General features: G+C 43.0%; 1 protein-coding gene across 1 annotated transcript; it reads left to right on the top strand.

The window, feature by feature from the left end:
* The first annotated feature begins 568 nt into the window (after positions 1–568).
* On the top strand, positions 569–19,885 carry LOC117347824 (zinc finger protein 2 homolog). The gene is made up of 7 exons (XM_033919232.1): positions 569–764; positions 7,683–7,809; positions 8,591–8,704; positions 8,862–8,978; positions 14,566–14,694; positions 15,960–16,055; positions 16,318–19,885. The coding sequence occupies exons 1-7, from the start codon at positions 750–752 to the stop codon at positions 17,781–17,783; spliced, it is 2,064 nt and encodes a 687-aa protein (XP_033775123.1). The 5' UTR covers positions 569–749; the 3' UTR covers positions 17,784–19,885.
* Positions 19,886–20,950: the final 1,065 nt, after the last annotated feature.

Genomic DNA, 20,950 nt, shown 5'->3' with positions numbered 1-20,950 from the left:
TTAGGCACACCCTGTCAAAGGCAGGAGTGTAAGTTGGCACACCTAAGTATACCAAGTGACGCAAGTCATTTAAGGTAGTCTATAATCTATGCACTTAACTGCCCTGCCAATGGCCTGCTGCTCATGTTCTGTCCAGGTGTATGCCCCCCTTGCAGATAGCTGCTGTGGCACTTAGGCACTACCTGATAGACTTTTACTCATAGGCACTTGTCACTTAATGGCGGGTTATAGAACTGCCATATCTCCACATGTAATAACTCATCTATTTAAGGCTCTTGCACGAGTCTTATATTTTCCAGCAGCCACAGTATGTGTCAGTAATGCCTTTGATCCAGCATAGATTTGGATTTATTAATTTTTCCTGTTTTGGTGCTGATCTTGGAATTTGCAGCTTTGCTTCTTTTTCTGTTGTTTTCTAATCTAAATCAATTACAGTATTTGACTTGCTCCTCTGCCTGGAACACACTGCAAATCTCTCGTATCTGTGCAGATCCACCTTAAGAATTCAGAATCCCTCAGCATGACATCACTGAGAGGCTTTGGACATGCTCAGATGCTTCCTCTTCCTCTGCAGGACTGCAAAGATAAAAGAAAATGTCTGACTTCCAGGACTCAAAATCCTGCAAGACCCAGTCCTAGAGCTACACAGGGAGAGAGGAGGAACTTGATTTGAGACCTTCAGGAATCTGATCTGCCTCCTCCTTTCCAGGAAGAGGGAAATCTCCAGCCTGCATCTAATTCAGAAGGAAATGGCTGCTGATCAGGTAAGAACTTGTTCTTTCTATCTCATACACACATGCTAGGTCGTTTAAGGCCACAAAACAAAGCAGCAAGCCTGCACTTTCATATGGCCGGAGACAGAACAGCAGAAATTGGCTGCACTGTTTGCTGTCTCTCCTAAAGCAAGCTACCCAGCCCCGCTGTAATTTGGTAAGCACTATTTATTTCAGCAGCCTTTGCCGCTTCCTATTACGTTACATTAGTGACTTCTATTCCACTTATACCTTGCAGTTCAAGGTGAATTACAGAAGAAGATAACTGGACATTTCCAGGAAGGTGACAGGAAACAGTGCTAATTACAGGGTTGAGAGATTGCTTGGAAAATTACAGGATTGGGAACAATACATTTTATTTATTTATTTATTTATTCAATTTTCTCTACTGTTCTCCCAGGAGAGCTCAGAATGGTTTACATGAGTTTATTTAGGTACTCAAGCATTTTTCCCTGTCTGTCCCGGCAGGCTCACAATCTATCTAATATACCTGGAGCAATGGGGGGATTAAGTGACTTGTCCAGGGTCACAAGGAGCAGCGTGGGTTTGAACCCACAACCCCAAGGTGCTGGGGCTGTAGCTTTAACCATTTTGCCACACTCTCCCCACATGGTTGAGAGATTATTTGGAAAATTTAATGATTGGGAGCAATAAGGAGAAGTTTTAGTTTTTCTTTATAAATGTTTTAAATAGCAGAGTTTTCATTTCCCTTCGGTATATTTTGTAGTCGGACGTAATGTCTGCACGCAACTTCTCAAGCAGCCACTGCCACTCACAGGGATTTCTTATTGCCCTTGGGGGTGTCTCTGCTTGCTTCCAGAAGCAGGTAAACATCAGTCTTTTTCTCTTTACCCTGTTGCTGGATGCTTCTCACTTCTGTTCTTTCCTCACCTCTTGCAGCTCTGCTGAGGTTGAACATGTACAGGAGAAACTATGGGTGAGACTTAAAGGAGGTCTAAGATGCGGAGGGAGAAGTGAATCTGGGGAGGAGGATGACAGGCATAATCCTGGGCAAGATGTGACTTTGAATCTAGGGTAAGAGTATGATTGAGAGGGACATGGGCAAATCATGAGCCTGGGCGGGGTAGTAACTGTGGAAGTGGAGATAGCAGCATCGATGAGGTGGACATATACATCTACTACCATCAGGCATTCATGCCCTGGTGCACTAAATTCACTGTGTCCATTCCCTCCTGCCTCAGAAACCTGGACTCCTCCATATTCCCCCCCCCCCCCCCCCACGAAGATTGTGGCCACCTGGAGCCCTCCACACTCCCTATTCTCTCCCCCCCCCTGTGAAGATCATCGGCAGGAGGGATGCCTACTCTCTCCTGGCTCAGCCCTCTCACTTTATATAGAAGAAGATAGCAGGTTGTCAAGCTTGAGTCTGCGCTGGACCCTAAGCTCTGCTGGGTCCTCCGGCTACTCCTTCTTCCAGACCCACTCCTAGTCGCTTAGTCATTTCTCCATGAGGACTCTCCCAGTCACTTATTGTCCTGGTCACTCACAGATCCACCAGGCTCTCTGCTGGTCGTCAAGCTTAAGCCCCTCCTGGATTCCAAGCTCTACCAGACAGGCCAGTTTAAAGCAGGCTTATCGAGAGTTAGGCCAAAGCCAGCATTTCTCCCCTCGAGGGTTGCCTGGCTCTTGTTCTTCTCAGCTCTCTGTTCTGGATCTCTCCTTTTTAACACCCTACTTCACTCAGGGTGAGTGGCCAGCTCCCAGAGGCCTTTGCAGGATCTAATGTAGATTAGTTTCTTCTAACTGCTGGTAAGGCTTCCCCCTGCTGACATGTGACAGGAACTTGAGAGGAACTTCAGCCTGTCACACTCACATCCCCCCAAAAGGGCTGATGTTCACACCCCTCAGACATAAAAAGAGAAAAAAATCCTGCATGTCCAGCTCTAACTGACTGCAGTTCTCTCTCTAAGGTGGAGCCAGTCTCCTTAGTCTTCACAAACCAAGCCCCCTCCCCTTGTACTGAGGACTCCTGTGGCCTCCTCAATGGGCCCCTTGTGGCCTCCTCCTCCCCTAAAGCCACCCTCCTCACCTGGGGTTGTCTGTTCTTCCAGGATTCCTTTCAAGCAGTTTTAGGATCCCATTACTCCAAATGTGCTGGGCAGTTTCAAATCCCACCACTCCCAATTGTGATTGGTGGTTTCAAAATCCTACCACTGCCACAAAATTTGGTCGGGCTGAGCTGTCATTATCTGTCACACTCATCACCTCAAGGTACTTCTAGTCTTCCTTCCTGTATCCCTGGGCTCTGCTGAAACAACAACACTCACGTATTCTGTTAGAACACCTGACCAGGTCCCTTCAGCTCTTCCTGGTCACCACTGGGTCCTCCCCCAACCCTTCATTGGCCCTCCGTGTCTTCCGGCAGCTTTTGGTACCATTTACCAATCTCTGCACCAGTCACTTGCCAATCCCCATCAGCCTAGGAATTCAAACTCTTCTTGCTGCTTGTGGGGCCATTGCCGGTCCTGGACTCCAAGCTCCACTGGAAAGGCTGGTCTAAAGCAGGCTTACTGAGGGTTAGGCTGAAGCCAGCATTTCTCCCCTCAAGGGTCACCTGGCTCCCAAAGGAGCTCTTGTTCTCAGCTCTCTATGCTGGAGCTCTTCTTTTCAACACCCTACTTCACTCTGGATCAGTGGACAGCTCCTAGGGGCCTTTGCAGGATCTTATACAGATTAGGTCCTTCTATCTGTTGTTAAAGCTTCACCCTACTGGCCCATGACAGGAACTTCACCCTGTCATAGTGTGTATCACTCACATATCATCTGTGCCCATTAAAAAAAAGAATAAATTCTTCCTGCCCCAAACAGCTGAGCCTTAAACCACCTGGGCCAATCAGATGCCAATTAGATGCTCTCATTTGCCCAGACATCTAAGGCCCCACCCATAAGAGGGGCCTTAAACAACCTGGGCCAATCAAGGCCTTAGGCCTCTCCCCAGGGAGGAGAAGGCCCACCATTTTGAAGAGGTGGGCCTGCTGGCCGGAGAGAGTAGGTAAATTGGATATAGAATTGCCTCAGAGCTACAGACCCATTTCCAACTTATGCCTTCTAGCAAAATTATCAAACATATTGTTCTTACATAGTTAACATCATTGCTGGAAAAATCAAATGTGTTATATCCAAAACAAGCTGGATTTGGTATGCATCATAGCACAGAAACTATCCTATGTTGTTTCATCAATGATGTTTTAGAGACATTAGATAATGGATCTTTGGTGTTAGCTATTTCATTAGATCTAGTCCCGGCATTTGATTTAGTTGATCATCAATTGCTTATTGAAAGACTGAGAAATATTGGCCTAAGCATTAATGTGTTATCCTGGTTTAGCTCTTTTCTCTCTAAAATAACATTCTCTGTGATTACTTTAAAATCCATCTCTTTGACTTTTAATTTAATATGTGGAGTTCCACAAGGTTCGGCACTGTCACCGGTATTATTTAATATATATACGTATATTATTTTATATATACAGTAAAACCTTGGATTGCAAGTAACTTGGTTTGCAAGTGTTTTTGCAAGACAAGCAAAACATTTGATTAAATGTTAACTTGATATACAAGCAATGTCTTGCAATACAAGTACATACAGTATACACACATCACAACTGAGCCGATGGTTCTTCTCTCTCGGACGCTGCAAGAGTGTAGTGACTGTTCTAAATTAATGAGGTCTTGCAATACAAGTACGTATAGTATTTTGAACTAAAGTTTTGGGGTTGTGGAGAAATTTGCTTTGCTATACGAGTGCTTTTGATTACAAGCATGCTTCTGGAACGAATTACGCTCGCAAACCAAGGTTTGACTGTATATATTTATTTCTTGTTCCTTTATTGACAATTATTGAGGAATTAGGGGTTAGGGTTTACTGTTACACTGATGATATCTTGCTGTTGATTAAGGTTGACTCGATTAGTAAAAATCTTAATATTATTTAAAATTGTTTGCTATGGCGGACATGAATAAACTTTCATTGAACATCAGCAAGCATGTTGGATAGAAGGTTTAGGTCTGGATATCAGATATTCCTATATGTTTTAAAGGTACTATTAATGTTGTAACAAAATTTAAATATTTTGGAGTTTGGGTCGATTCTCATCTCACCTTTAATGAACAAATATCAGAGATCATGAGAAAGGGCTTTTATGCCCTTAGGTTACTTTGCTCAGTCAGACATTTTTTTGAGAACAAGAATTTTCATATATTGGTTCATGCATTTACGAAGGTCATTTCATAAATAATGCACACTAATTTTTTTTAATTTACATGTTTTATTTTTTTTTTTCAAGTATTTCTTTACAATCCTTCAATATAGTCTCCCTGCTTTGCAGTGACCAAGTCCTAAGCTTCATTATTCCATCCAAGACATCGTTTTTGTTCAGTTGCCGAATGGCTCGGGTACTGGCAGAAGAAAGCTATTCCAGAGATGCAAAATGATGTCCACGTATAGGTTGTTTCAACTTTGGAAAAAGGTCCAAGTCTGGTGGACTCATGTCTGTAATGTAGGGAGCATGAGGTAACACCTCCCAGCCATATTTGCGTATTTGTCCCAGAATGGCAATTCTTATGTTCTTATGAGAGGAAGGAATTTATCTGAGACTTGGGATCAGTCTCTTCTCCTCTGGTTTAATCATCTTTCCAGGAACAGGGAAATCTCCAACCTGAATACATCCCAGCAGGAGTAGCAGCAGAAGAATTCAGAGGAAAAAAAGTAGGGAAATGTCTGCCTTGGTTTCTGATATGGCAAGAAATTATTCTCTGTCCTCCTATATACAAGGGTGGGTGCAGGTTCAGGTTCATAATCAAACAATAAAGATGTCCAAAAATCATAAGTTGGCATGTGGCCATCCTAATCGCTATGACATCCACGTCCCAATTTTCAAAATCATCTTTCTGGACATCTTGCGAGGTGTCCTTGCTGCTGAGCATCCGATCTTCAAGGGGGCCTGTTGGGAGGCATGTTATGGGCAGGCTTAGGGCATGTTTAAACTTGAATGTTTTGTGGCGATGAACCTTTCCCAGAAGGTCCTGGACAGAACTTAAGACAACCAGCGCTACTCCTTGGGTTTTGGCCAGGTACTAGTGACCTGGATTGGCCACTGTGAGAATGGGCTACTGGGCTTAATGGACCATTGGTCTGACCCAGTAAGGCTAGTCTTATGTTCTTAAGTGCCACAAAGATACACAAACTGACCAGATGACCACTGGTTGCATGAAGGTATGACCCCCCCCCCCCCACCACTCCCTCAAGAGGTTACTGAACCCATCCCTCTCCTCAAAGATCTATATACCTGTCGCTAGAACAGCAGAATTTGGTATAGGGAAGCTTAGTAGAGCAGCAAGCAGGTGTTTGGGGGTTGTTTTGGAGGGCTCACCATACACCATAAGTGGGGTATTGTGAGATGAACATCTAGCAGTCTTTATGTGAATTTCACAGCAGTGTCCTCTAAGATGCCCTACGGCTCTGTATGGCCAGTCCATTACAATGCTGACCCCTCCCATATCTAAATGGCTTGGGTTGGACATTTTTAATTTGATGTTTTTGTGGTTGTAAATGCCTTAAAAAGTTACAGTAGATGTCCTCTAGTTGGCTGGCCTGGCCGAGTAGGCTATTATAATAAAATTTGGCTGTCTAGCTGTTCATGTCTGTATTGCTTAATTGAAAGTGGTATCTTCTCGCATTACCTTTCACATGCGATGTCATGTTCTGTCACAGTAGTCACAGTTGTCTATATATTTCCTGACAATTGTCATCTTAATGTATCATTTCACTGCTGTTGATAACCTGTTTTTCACAACATGACCTTTGTCATGTTTGGATTAATAAATATTCTTAACATGTTCCTTCTGTTACATGTCCTTCCTTGTTACATGTATCTGGAAATCAGCTGTCTGTACATTTTCCAAGACCCCATGCATGATTCTGCTGGCTGCATGGCCATGGTCCCTGATGGCTACTGCTCTTCCTCTTTGGCCACTATGTTGTTTCAGTGACCTGCTCTGTAGTCTCAGGTCCAGGTCATTGAAATGACATGAGTAGATAAAAATAGTTATAGAGGTGCTCTCCCTGTCAAGAGTTCTTATGTTCTTATTTATTTATTTTACTCTTTTCATTATGAAATATATAATAATAACAATGCTTCCACATTTTGGTGAAATACATATTAATATAGATATGCTTGAATACTTGCTAACAAAGGACTAATAACAAGAATAGGCATAGAAAAAATTGCTTCTTAAAGCTAAAATGATATCAAATGAGTCTAAGTGGAACAACACAGATCTGCCCAATTAAAGCAACGTGAGAGATTTCCAATCCAAACCTCTTAGGGCCTGTTTTACAAAGCCACATGGCAACAGCCCCGAAGCCCTTTAAATCTCTATGGGCTTCGGGGCTGTTACCATGCGGCTTTGTAAAACAGGCCCTTAGTTTTGTATACCGAGTCATCCTGACTATGGGGCTCGATACGGTTCACAAAAAGTTACTAAAAGGACAAGGAAAGTGAATAATTGGACAAGGAAGTCATCAATGCAATCCCTTATTTATCAGTTAAAGATTTCTGAAATAGATAAGTCTTTAAAGTTTTCCGAAAGATTATCAGAGAAGGAAGGAGTCTAATTTCTGTAGGAAGATCATTCCAGATTTTTACAAAGGAGAATGCCAAAGAATGATAGATCCTACCTAAAGCTTTGATTCCCCTAATAGAAGGGTAGGCTAATTTAAATTTGTGAATACCCCTAGAGTTTCTGTGCTTAAAATATTGCAGATTTAAGGGAACAGAGTTCCCTTTATACCATATAATATACTGGAAATTTGATTTTATTGACAGGGGTCATATAGCAAAGTCTATTACATAAACATCATAATTTGTGTCCTCTCTGCTATTCTAGGCATCAATCACATTCAAGGATGTTGCTGCTTATTTCTTGGAAGTGGAGTGGGACATTCTGGGAGAATGGCAGAAGGAGCTGTATAAGAAGATCATTAAGGAGATTCATGACATCCTCATCTCACGAGGTCAATATGCCTTCTCTATCATCTACTGTACAGGCACAGTATGTAATCAGCAATGGAAAAATCCCAATGTCCCATGAGCATCTGAAATGTAGAACCTGGATTCTGATGTCATTCCAAGAGCCAGTGAAACAGCTCATTACTGCAGGCTCTGTACTTAAACTGGAGGCTTCATACAGGACCAGCTACAGTCTATCTCCCTTTTCTATACAACAAGAATTTGGCACAGAAGACCAGAGGGAGGACTTGCCTCCCAGATTTCTTGCTGAGAACCACAATTTCAAGGTGGTTCTACTAGAGTCCAGATTTCCCTGGATATGTCCTCCTTTTGAGGTTTTGAAAAGCTTGCTTGGATGCCCTCCTGCCCTACCAGAGTAAGCAGTGGGGGCGCGGCCAGGGCGGGATTAGGGGCAGGAATGGGGTGGGGTTGGGCTCCTGACTTGTTCATGCCTCTATCAAGATGCCCTAATCTTTATTTTGAGATTATCTTTCAGAGATATCTTATTCACTGCTGGGTGACTGTCAACCTCCTCCCACCCCCCCTAATCCAGTTTCTAATTTAAAAGTAGCTCTGTTTCCTTTTTTGTATATCCTGGTTCCGCCCTGATTAAGGTGAAGCCCATCTTTCCACATTATGCTCCCCCTTCCTCAGAATGCTGCCTACTTCCTAACAGCAGGACATTTTAACTACACACTAGTCAGCTGTACTGTGCAATGTGATAGTAGCCAGATACCATAGATGAGATTATAAGTAAAATGTCATTTTCCTACTTCTTATTGACAGGTTGCTTAATTGTTAATCCTGATGTTATATTCAAGATTAGAAAGGAAGATGAAAAATATTTCACTCAACATTTTGAATGGGAGGAAAAAGAAAACCTGAATGATCCCACCAAGAGTAAGTAGATGATTTGGATTTGGGATTTAGAGGGCTCTGTATTTTCAAATCTCAAGAGATGGGTCATTGACATCAGGCATTTGGAGACTTAAAATCCATTTCCTAATTTAATATTATCAGATCCTTGGTGAAGCCTTCTTGACCTGTTTTCTTACAGCAGGCCTTCCAGTGGTAACATCTGTTTTCACACTGAGTGTTAAACAAGAAGAAGATCTCCCCTACATGGATCATCTTGGATTAGAGACTTCTGAACTGACTCAGCCTTCTGTAATAAGTAAGTATAAAACTCCTCCTGCACATCTTTACTAAGATCATCTGGGACCATTTAGGAGTTCACTGCTGGTGGGTAAGAGGCTGTTATCCTCTCTCCTCCTTTTACTGTCTGTTTCCCTGTGGAGATGGAGGGGGGCACCTGAAGGAGGTGGGTGTTCAGGGGGTGGGATTAGGCCTGAAAGCATCTTCATTCTAGGGTGTCATGGGATTGAGAAATCTGCATTACTGAATGGGCTGGGGAACATGACTGACGAGAGCGGTAAAGTTTGACTTAGCCATGGAGTTTTTATATTGTTGGTGGGTTGGTACAAATCACAGTACATAATGCAGTAATGCATTTTAATATAAATGGACTGAGTTGCATGATTTTGAATGCAATGCAACTCATTAAATTATTTGTAAATCTACGTTAAGTCTGCATTAAAGTTCACGAGACCTGACATGGTTTAGGTTGTTAAATTATAAATTGGCATCTCAGTGTAGGTGCTCCAGTGCCATGCGCTTAACACTAAGGGGCTCATAAATAAATAAAAAAAAGTCTAAAAAGTAGCCTAAATGGCTACTTGGATGATCAAAAAGCCTGATCGTCCAAGTACCCATAATCAAAGCTGGGTTTAGACTTATCTCACTTAGCAGGCCGCCGCGGCTAAGCACGGAGCACGGAGCCACCATGGACCCCAGCGCTGGACATCCTGCTCTCCTGTCGGCTCCTCTCAGGAGCCGCACCAGCGTCAGAGAAGGCTTCCGATGCTGGCGGGGATCGAGAGGAGCCGAGGTGACACCTCAAGGGGCAGGAAGGGAAGCGCCGAAAAAAAACTCCAGCCGGCTGTAACCGTGTCACTAAATAACAGCCTCCCTGTGAAAAAGAATACTCGCGCTGCAGTAGCTGCTGGCTTTCCCTTCAGCTCGGCTCCCCACTTACAAAAGGAGCCTACAGCGAGCCCTGCCCCAGCTGCCTCCGAAAGTAAAGGACACTTGGCAGATTCTTTCCCTTGCACCGACATTGAAGAAAATGTATTCGCAGCCCTAGCAACCGACGTAAGCAAAACTAATTGCCGATTTAGTTTGCTGGGCAGGAAAAAATACTTGCGGTTTGTTTTGGGTGAAGGGTGTGTGCTGGGGAAGCTGTGAACTATCGTGCATTGATTAGATAAAGGCCAGGGGTGGGTGTACTGGGGAGGGGGCCCAGGGAGCAATCTTGCTTTCCATTGTGGGGGAAGAGGTGTGATTTGTTGGGGACAAGAAACATCTTGCTTTCCTTTGGAGGGAGGGGTGTGATTTCTTGGCTACAAGAAATTAACTTGCTTTGCTTTAGGGGTAGGGGTGTGATTGGTTGGGACAGGTAGTATCTTGGACAGGGGAAGTAGGGAAGAGAAAAGTACTACTGGACAGTAGAGGTCTGAACGGGGATCGCGGGGATCCCGCGGGTTCCCCCCCTGGCCCACGGGACTCCCACGGGGACGCCCCCTGGCCCACGGGACTCCCACGGGGATGCCCCCCTGACCCACGGGACTCCCACGGGGACGCCCCCTGGCCCACGGGACTCCCACGGGGATGAAAACAGCCTACCTAAATTCTGGCGATGCAGGCGTGCAGCTTACAAGTCCGGCGTCGCGGCGGAAAATAGCCATGCTGAGCAGTGAGCTCAGCACGTACACAGATGAAAGCCTTGCTTGCTGATTGGTCCGGCAGCCCCGCCCCGTCGTGCCGCCGGACCAATCAGCAAGCAAGACTTTCATCTGTGTACGTGCTGAGCTCACTGCTCAGCATGGCTATTTCCCGCCGCGACGCCGGACTTGTAAGCTGCACGCCTGAAAAAGAAATCATCCTGGCCGGGGTCGGTGTCATGCTCCGGAGATCTACAGCCTTCCTATCTCCCTCTCCCTTCTACCTGCTTCCGGCCACATCCCCTGCTCTGCGGCTCTCTTCGGCAACTCAGCAGCAGCGATCGACACAAGCTTCTGACGTCGGGGCCTACCCTCTGCGAGTCCCGCTTGTTTCAACTTCTTTTTTCCACAAAGGCGGGACTCGTAGAGGGAAGGCCTCGATGTCGGCAGCTTGTCTTGATCACCGCTGCTGACGAGTTGCTGAAGAGAGCCGCGGAGCAGGGGGGTGTTGCTAGGTGCAGGTAGAAGGGAGAGGGCCAGATGCAGGACTCGTGGGTGAGGGAGGAGAAGAGAGAGAGAGAGAGGGGAGGGAAACAAAAGGAAATATTTCATACTGGGCTGGGCCGGAGTGGAGGGAGGGTGGAAAGATTCTGGCTACCGGGTGCAGTAACAAAGGAAAAGGGGGGAAAGCTGAAAATGGAGATAGTGACACAAAGAAGAGAAAGAGTAAGCAGGACCTACTGAATAAGGATAGAGATACAGAGGGGACATGAAGAGGAGGTGAAATAGAGACATAGAAGTAATGCTGAAAAAGTGGGGGGGGGGAGATAAAGACATTGAAAGGACAAATGGTGAACATGGGGTAAAGACAAGGACAGAGACAAATGAAGATTCTGAAAAAGTGGTGATATAGGGATATAGGTGAGATGGACACAAAGAAGGGTGATGCTGGAAAATAGGTGGAATGGTAATTCTGACAAACACAGAAGGGAAATGCTGGATCAAGGAGAGATGGGGCTCAGGCTGGATGGAATGAGGAGAAATGCCTTGTTGGCCCGGAACTTCCTCTCCAACGTCAGAATTGACGTCAGGGAGCGGAATGCTGGTCAGCGCGACGCTTCTGCAGGGAAAGCTTGGGACAGCGGTGGCTTGGGGGCTATTCCCCGATGGCGGTGGCAGCAAACCGAGTGGCTTGGGGGAGGGCACGGAGAAAGAAAGAAAGGGGGCAGACAGGGAGACAGAAAGAAGGGGGAACAGGGAGACAGAAAGAAAAAGTTGGGGGAGAGAATGAGGTCTGGAGGAGAGGAAACATACAGGAGGCTGAAAGAAAGGAAGAAAGATTGGATGCACAGTCAGAAGAAGAAAGTGCAACCAGAGACTCATGAAATCACCAAACAGCAAAGGTAGGAAAAATGATTTTATTTTCAATTTAGTGATCAAAATGTGTCTGTTATGAGAATTTATATCTGCTGTCTATATTTTGCACTATGGCTCCCTTTTACTAAACCACAATATCGTTTTTTAGCGCAGGGAGCCTATGAGCATTGAGAGCAGCGCGAGGCATTCAGCGTAACTCCCTGTGCTAAAACCTACTATTGTGGTTTAGTAAAAAGGGAGGGGGTTTATTTGTCTATTTTTGTATTTTGTTACCGAGGTGACATTGCATAGAGTCATCTGCCGTGACCTCTTTGAAAAAACCCAGAATATGAATAATTAACATTTTCTCTGCCTTTCATTGTGCTTTGTGTTTTTTTTTAATTTTATTGTTGGTAGATCATTTTGACTTAGTCATTATAAAGTAGCTCGCAAGCCCATAAAGTGTGGGCACCCCTGCTCTTACTCTGGGTCACCAGACCTCCCTCACGGCACACACACGGCAAATGGAAGAAAGAGGAGAATTTTTGGTCGTAGGGAGGAAGGTACAGAATGTGATAGGGAAGAAAAAGATGAGAGTGAGAAATGTGGCAAGGGAACAATGGGACAGATTGAAAAGGATGCGAGAGGGAGGAATATTGGACAGTGGTGAAGGGAATGGAGGGAGAGATGTGGCATAGTGTTGGAGAGGGGTGATAGAAGGAGAAATGTTGGGCATGAGGCTGGTGGGCAGGCACGAAAGATGAGAAAAAGATAAATGCTGGACCATGGTAGGGGGAACCAATGGACAGCAACAGAAGAATTTACAGAAGATGGGAAAGCGGAAAAAAGAAACTGGGACCAACTTTATGGAAAAATAAGTCTCCAGACAACGAAGGTAAAAAACGGAATTTATTGACTAAAATATGTTAGCTTTGGGAAATGTATATGGCAGATGTCTTTGTTTTGTGTTCAAAAGAAAAGGAAATGCATTTCTGGTTTTATTTCCACAGTGTTGAAGTATTTGTTGACCCTTGCTGTGACTGGTGGGGATCCCCAAGCACCGCCAGCAGAGGACCTCCTCTAGAGATGGCCAGAACTCCCCTCCACCAAGCGCAGCAGTCGCTGGCAGCATCCATGAGCCACTGAGGTGCCAGCATCTGTGACTCAGGGACGCTACTGCTGCCTGCCAAGCTTGGCAAAAGGGACCTCCGGCCAACTGCAAAGGAAGTCCTCAGCTGACAGTTTGTGGGTTCTCATCAGCTGAGTATTTATATTTTATATTTACATTAGAGGTTCTGGTAGAAACCCATTTACAAAGTATGTATTCTTCCCAATTAATATTTCCAAATTAATAAAGTCTCTTTGCTTATTTGTAAATTGGTCTCTACCAGAGCCTAGATTTAATTAGGTAGCATAATTAAATAAAATAACTATTTCTGAAGTTTATAGGGAAGGATGGTGACGGAGGGGATTCCTCGCAGGGACGGGTGGGGACGGAGGGGATTCCTCACGGGGACGGAGGGGATTCCTCGCGGGGACGGGTGGGGATGGAGGGATTCCTCACGGGGACAGGTGGGGACGGAGGGATTCCTCACGGGGACGGGTGGGGACGGAGGGATTCCTCACGGGGACGGGTGGGGACGGGTGGGATTTTGGCGGGGACGGGTGGGATTTCTGTCCCCGCGCAACTCTCTACTGGACAGGGGGGAGTTAAAAGTAAGGGACAAAGGCTACTTCTGGATGGGGGGGGGCAGAAAAAGAAAGAGAGGCCTCCTGCTGGACAGGGGGAGCAGGAAAGAGGTGCTGCTGGACAGGGGGGGAGTTAAAACAAAGGGAGAAGGGCTGCTGCTGGATAAGGAGACCAGTGAAGGGGTGGTGGTGGACACAGGGGAGCAGGCAAGGGGTGGTGGTGGACAGCTGAGAAAAAAGAAAGACAGAAAGAAAGAAATACAGAAACAGGCTAAGGAGAGAGAGAGAAATAAATAAATACAGACACACACACATATTCTAGCACCCGTTAATGTAACGGGCTTAAAGACTAGTGTGAGAATATGCTGCCTGCTTGTCCTTGGATAAAGGATGGTTACTCACCTGTAGCAAGTGTTATCCAAGGACAACAGGCAGATTTTCTCACAACCTTCCCACCTCCCCTAGTTGGCTTCTTAGCTTTGTTACTGAACTGATGATTCTGTGAGTTGACAGTGGGCGGGAAGGCATTGGCGCATGCACAGTACGGGCAGTCTTCAAAAGACTTAAAGTGACAGTACACATTTAGACTAAAGGGGCTCCATGGATGACATCACCCACATGTAAGAATATCTGCCTGCTGTCTTTGGATAACACCTGCTATAGGTGAGTAATTTGATATTTCCATTATGTTTATGCAGTAGCAGAATCCACAACAAAGCTGTTTGCAGCTCTTGAGGAAAGGAATGGTCTACCTCAATATTAAAATGATCAGGGTATTAGAATAAATATTTGATGATGATCAGTACAGCAACACCCTTCTATTTTTATCTCTATTCTAGTGGCAGTGCCTATGAAAACAGCATAATTCTAAGCACTTACATGCCCTGTGGTAACCCTTTTTTAAAATATATATTTACTGTCTTTGTCCTGTAATAGGCTCCCATAATGTCAAGCCTGACATTTTATTCCGATTTGGGCAAGAGAGATTTGGAGGACAGCCTCAGAAATTTGAGGAAAGAGGAAATAGGACCACCACAGTCTCTTATGAGGAACTGCATCAAACAGGTGATATAGTTTTGAATTAAATCTAGATACGAGCTGATCTCAACATGTCCTACAAGAAAGACAGCTTATCTGGTCCAGACATAGTGAAAATGAGGTGTTTTAATCATGGTCCCTGCATCTAACCTTCGATGTATGGATATTATGTTTGCTCTGTTTCCCTTATTCCTACTTTTCTCCTTACATCTTTCTTTCCTTCTCTTTCTCTTATTGCCCCTCACCATTTTCCCATATCTGTCTGGCTTTTTCCTTCATTTTCTTTCAACAACTAGTGTCTCATTCTTTATCAGTTTTTGTATCTCTCATTACTTCTTCCCTCTGTGCTGCTCCAAGATGCTAAATCTTCCTCTCACCTACCCAGCAGCTTGGGAGCTTTGTTTTCTGTGCTGCTAGTTGGAAGGAGGCAGGTAGAATGGTCTTACTGTAAGAGGCTGGAGAAAAGATGTCCGCCACTAGGATCAACAGGAAGAATGAGGAAAGATGGCCAAACTAGTGAATCCAGAAAGGAATGCAGGAAGACCCACACTGATAGCAATAGAAGGCAGGAGTGAGGCTTCCTTGGGTGTTAGGATTTCTTGTTTATTAAAGGTCTAGATAGTTAATATTTTGTTTTCTATGCCTGGAATAAATTACCCGAGTTTGTCCATCAAGCCCCTCCTTCCTTTGTTTAAAAGCACACTGAAAACCCACCTTTCTGATATAGCCTTCAATCCTTAACCCTACTTCTCTGCTCTCCAACCCAGCCATCTGATTAACCGTTCCTCTTAACTGTATCCATGACATCCTGTTTGTCTTGCCTGTTTAGATTGTAAGCTCTTTCGATCAAGGTCTGTTTTCTTACTCTTTGTGACTCTGTGCAGCGCTGCGTGTGTCTGGTAGCGCTATAGAAATAATTAATAGTAGTAGTAGTCATCTAGTTTACCATTCTTTATTTTTTTTAAATGGCTCTTTATTTAAAGTATTCTTTGATGTATTGTATGAAAATGCATAAAAATAAAGGAAGATGTACCCACTGGCAGTAGCAGGGGAAAGGAAGAGAGTTGGGATCCTATAAGAAAGGGCATATTCACAGCAGTTTTCAGTACCATAGTATTGTAAGAACATAATTCATTTCAGAATGACTTGGGATCCTTAACTCCTTTCACCAGGATACTTACATTTCTAGAGGTCATAAAAATTTAATCATCTCAGTTTTAACCAAGTTTTGCTTTTCTTATGTCTTAAGTTTTCCTATAAAACCTGAAGTCATTTTTTCATTCTTCACACAGGCAGCCAAAGTTATACCGTTGAGCCCACAGTAGAGATCCTGAAAACGGAAGAGGTTCTCGATAGTGACCAGTTGGAGGAAACTGATACAAAGAGTGGTGAGCCAAGAGTTCCTATGTAATAAGATCATTGCTATGTGTTGTGGAACATTTCTAAATTTTTACATAATATTTTTGGTTAGAGAGTGTAATCAGAGTAAAGGGAATCATTGCAGAGAGTGGAGGGGAGGACGAGATGTCTAGAACCTGCACCTGTCTACCAGTAAATGACTTTATAAACTTCTGAGGGGATATTTGCCTATATATGTCTTACTCAATAGCTGTATAATTTATATATATACTTTTTATTTTTATCCAACAGATAACAGATTTAGGAATATGGGAATGAAAGTGTGTGATGGGCAGCAGAAGGCGGAATGGAAACACGAAGACACCTCTAGAGACAGCCTGGATCCTTCAGCTGATAGTGTGGGAGGTATTAGTAGCTTAAGACTTGCTATCATGAAAGAAAATACCCCTAAAGGAGAGAGCTTGAATGTATGTAGTGAACAAGAGAGAAAGTCCACCAACTGCTCAAATCTCAGACAAAATCAGAGAATCAGCAGGAAGAGACTTTGTCAGAGCACTACATTTGAGGAAATGTTAATTGAGAAGTCAAATTTGACAGGAGAAAACACATTTCACGGACAAGACAAGTCATTCAAGTGTATGGAGTATGAAAAATCATTTGCAAATAAATCACAACTCACAATTAATCAAAAAGTGCCTAATGAAAGAAAACCATCAACATGTTCTGTATATGATAAAAACTTCAATCAGATATTTGAACAGAGAAGATGTGAATTAATTGGCATTAACAAAAAACTAGTGCTTCAAATGAACCTCAAGGGAGCAAAGCTATTTAAATGTTCATTATGTAATAAAAGCTTTGCTGAAAAAAATAACTTCAGAATTCATGAAACAATCCATACTGGAAACAAACCATATGAATGTTCTGAATGTAGTACAGGCTTGAATCAAAAAGATCAACTCAAAATTCATGAAAGAAACCACACTGAAGAAAAATCATATAGATGTTCTGAATGTGGTAAAAGTTTCAGTCAAAGAAATGGGCTTAGAATTCATGAACGAATCCACACTGGAGAAAAACCCTATAAATGTTCTGAATGTGGTAAAAACGTCAATCGAAAATATCAACTCAGAATTCATGAACGAATCCACACTGGAGAAAGACCATATCAATGTTCTGAATGTGGTAAATGTTTCAGTCGAAGAAATGAATTCAGAATTCATGAACGAATCCATACTGGAGAAAAACCATATACATGTTCTGAATGTGGTAAAAGTTTCAGTCAAAGAAATGCACTCAGAATTCATGAACGGATCCACACTGGAGAAAAACCATATACATGTTCTGAATGTGGTAAAAACTTCAATCGAAAACATCAACTCCGAATTCATGAACGAATTCATACTGGAGAAAAACCATATACATGTTCTGAATGTGGTAAAAGTTTCAGTCGAAGAAGTGAACTCAGTATTCATGGAAGAATCCACACTGGAGAAAAGCCATATAAATGTTTTGCATGTGGTAAAAGCTTCAGACAAAAAGGTCAACTCAGAACTCATGAACTAATCCACACTGGAGAAAAACCTTATAAATGTTCTCAATGTGGTAAAAACTTCAGATACAAGTCTTATATCAAAATTCATGAAAGAATCCACACTGCATGGAAGCCATTTATATGTACTGAATGTGGTAAGAGCTTCAATCGCAGAAATGAACTCAGAATTCATGAAAGAATCCATACTAGAGGAATTTGTTGAGAGAGAAAATATTCTTGGTTGTCACCAATTTGGATTCCGTACAGGACATAGTGTTGAGACACTACTTGTGACTATTGTAGATCAATTGAAAAGATGGATGGACAAAAACAATACTGTTTGTTTCATTGGATGTGTCATCTGCCTTTGACACAGTAGACAACCATATCTTGCTACAGATTCTGAAGGATATGGAGGTAGGGGGAACTGTACTACAATGGCTTATTTCGTATTTTCAAGACCGCACGTTTAAGGTGCAAAGTAATGGTAAACTATCTAGTATCATGCCAATGAATATAGGTGTACCCCCAAGGTTCAGCACTTAGTGTGTTGTTCTTTAATCTGTATATGTCATCATTAGATGAGAGGCTCCGGAATATAGGAGTGGCATATCGTCTTTAAGCTGACGATATCCAACTTTTCTTCCCAATGCAAGATTGGAAAAGTGAATTGAATGAAAGATTGACTGGATGTATGAAAAGTGTAAACGAGTGGATGATGAGACATAAATTGGTTTTGAATCTTGCAAAATCGGAACTTATGTTGGTTGGGAGAAAAGATGATCCACAATGGCCTAGAACAGGGTTGCCCAAGTCTGGTCCTCGAGATCTACTGGCAGGCCAGGTTTTCAGAGTATCCACAATGAACATGCATGAGAGAGATATGCATACCAAGAAGGCAGTGCATGCAAATCTCTCTCATGCATATTCATTGTGGATATCCTGAAAACCTAGCCTGCAGGTAGATCTCGAGGACTGGACTTGGGCAGCCCTGGCCTAGAGAGATTAAGGTTTGCGACAAGATCTTACCGATACAACGAAAAGTGAAAATCTTAGGAATCTGGCTGGACTCTACCCTCAGCATGAAGGATCAAATTTTGTCTGTAGTTAAAACTGCTTTTTTCCAATTGCGATTATTAAGATGTTTAAAATCAGTGATGTCGACATATGACTTCTGCATAGTGGTACAGACAACAGTCTTATCAAAACTGGACTACTGTAAATCCTTTATTTAGGGATTACAACAATACAGTGAAAGCCCTGCAAATGATACAAAATGCTGCTGCAAAGTTAATTAGAAAGTTTGAACACATAACATCTTGGTTGAGGAAACTCCATTGGCTACCTGTACGCTCACGGATTATTTTCAAGACACTTGTACTTGTGGTATCTGTTGCAGGTTATAGCAATCTACTGACCACTTCGAACTTTGAGATCTGAGGGTGCAATGCAACTGTCGATGATGGACTTCTCAAAAATGCACTATGAGAATACATGAGCTTCTGCTGTCTCTATCATAGGAGTAACTCTGTGGAATAAGTTAACTGAACCACAAAGAGCTCTCACTGATATCCAGAAGTTTAAGAAAATGCTTAAGACTACACTCTTTGTAGAACAATTGTAAAGAATGATGATTCTTGTTTACTCTGGTTCTGATTGCTATAAACAGAACACTGTGGATACATTGTTCTTTCTGAAGGACTTGAAATGTTTACTGACTGTATAAATTGTTTTTAGTTTACTGACTGTTGACTGTTGACTGTATAAATGTTTTTAGTTATTTTATGAATATTGCTATTTGTAAGCCACCTAGTAATAGGCGGTTGAGAAATTTGTTAAATAAATAAATGCTGGAGAAAAAATATTTATATGTTCTGAATGTGGTAAAAGTTTTAATCCAAAAAGTATCCTCAGAAGTCATGAAATAATCCACCATGGAGAAAAAGATGATCTTAACTTAAGGAAAAGTTAAGCAAAACTGAAAATATCTCTCCGACTGATGACTGTGAGATAAAGGAATTTGAACCAAAAGGTGTATGTAAATATCTAGAAATGGCGAAAGGAATAACTATTGAGTAGGAATCATTGACAGATAAAAATCAGTAAGGAATATTATAGGAGACTAAACTGATAATGAAGAGTGCATTAACATCATGGAACAAGATATTGGCAATCAACTGGTATGTCCTGCACTCTAATATAGCTTTGCTATTGTAGACTGACCTCTTAAAGACCTTGAAAAACTAGATGTGTGAATAAGAAAAATCCCCAATACCCATAAGGTCATCTGTAAAAAATCACTGTATGCCAAGTCTGAAGGAAGGAAAGGGTCTCATAGAAATAGATTGTATCTATTGAGATACTGTCATACTTAATGTGTTGAAATATGGAAGAAAACTTCCATATTTCTTACTCAATAGCTGTATAATTCTCTTCTGTCAGGGGGGGATGCCCATGATGTTCGGGGGGGGGGTTCCGGCAGGAGGGACTGGGCATCCCTCCTGCCGGCACTGTATGGGGTGGGTAGGTGGTTCCAGCAGGAGGGACTGAGCATCCCTCCTGCCAGCGATTTATGAGGATGAGGGGTTCCGGCAGGAGGGACTGGGTATCCCTCCTGCTGGCGATTTATGGGGGGACAGGCGGCTTGCTGTGATAAGCTCAGCGGTTGCGTCTACTTACAATGTAGGCTAGCATTTTGCTGGCCTACATTGTATGCATCTGCCGCGAGCCATGTATGGCCGCCTAGGCCCACCTAAGGCTACTTCAGGGCCAAGGCATGCCTAGCCTTAGGTGAGCTTATGTGGGCTTGCGCATCTCCCATATGGAAAATATGGAAGAAATCTAGTTACATTATTAATCTTGGACAAGCATTACAATGAGTAGAAGGAAAGGGGAAAAATCCATTGGTACCAAAAAGGTAGGAAGCAACAGAATTTGCAAAGGAAAAGAAAAAACTTTTTAAGGAGTTGGATCAGCAGGTGTGGAATAATAAAATGACAAATACATAAGTACAGCAGGCAAATTGCCACTCCAAGAACCACTCGTGTATCAACATTGGACATATGAATGGCTGAGCAGAGGCGAATAGAAACCTAAGGATGAGTGATTGATAGTTGCAGCCTAGGACAGCAAATTATGGATGAGATGGTTTACAGCAAGCATTGAAAAAACTGGTGCAGTAGACATAGATTCTCTAAGAGCTAAAAATAGTTACTTATCTCTTGACTGGCTACAAAGTGCTAATGGTGGAAAATTTTTATACAGTAAGGCACAACACAATGGCACATCTCATTCATTGGAAACTGTAAGCAGTACAGCATCAGTGTACCAAAAAAGCAATGGGATCATGACCCCCAAGACAACTGTGGAAAATGATGAGGATATGATCAT

Source organism: Geotrypetes seraphini, chromosome 13 (assembly GCF_902459505.1).
Source record: "Geotrypetes seraphini chromosome 13, aGeoSer1.1, whole genome shotgun sequence".
Taxonomy (NCBI): domain Eukaryota; kingdom Metazoa; phylum Chordata; class Amphibia; order Gymnophiona; family Dermophiidae; genus Geotrypetes; species Geotrypetes seraphini.
Note: the sequence above shows the minus strand (reverse complement) of the source record. Positions and strands in the feature narration are given on the sequence as shown.

Coding starts and splice junctions, on each gene's coding strand:
- LOC117347824 (XM_033919232.1), top strand. Junction 8,705..8,861: donor CCTGAATGATCCCACCAAGA/GTAAGTAGATGA, acceptor GTTTTCTTACAG/CAGGCCTTCCAGTGGTAACA. Junction 16,056..16,317: donor GGAAACTGATACAAAGAGTG/GTGAGCCAAGAG, acceptor TTTATCCAACAG/ATAACAGATTTAGGAATATG.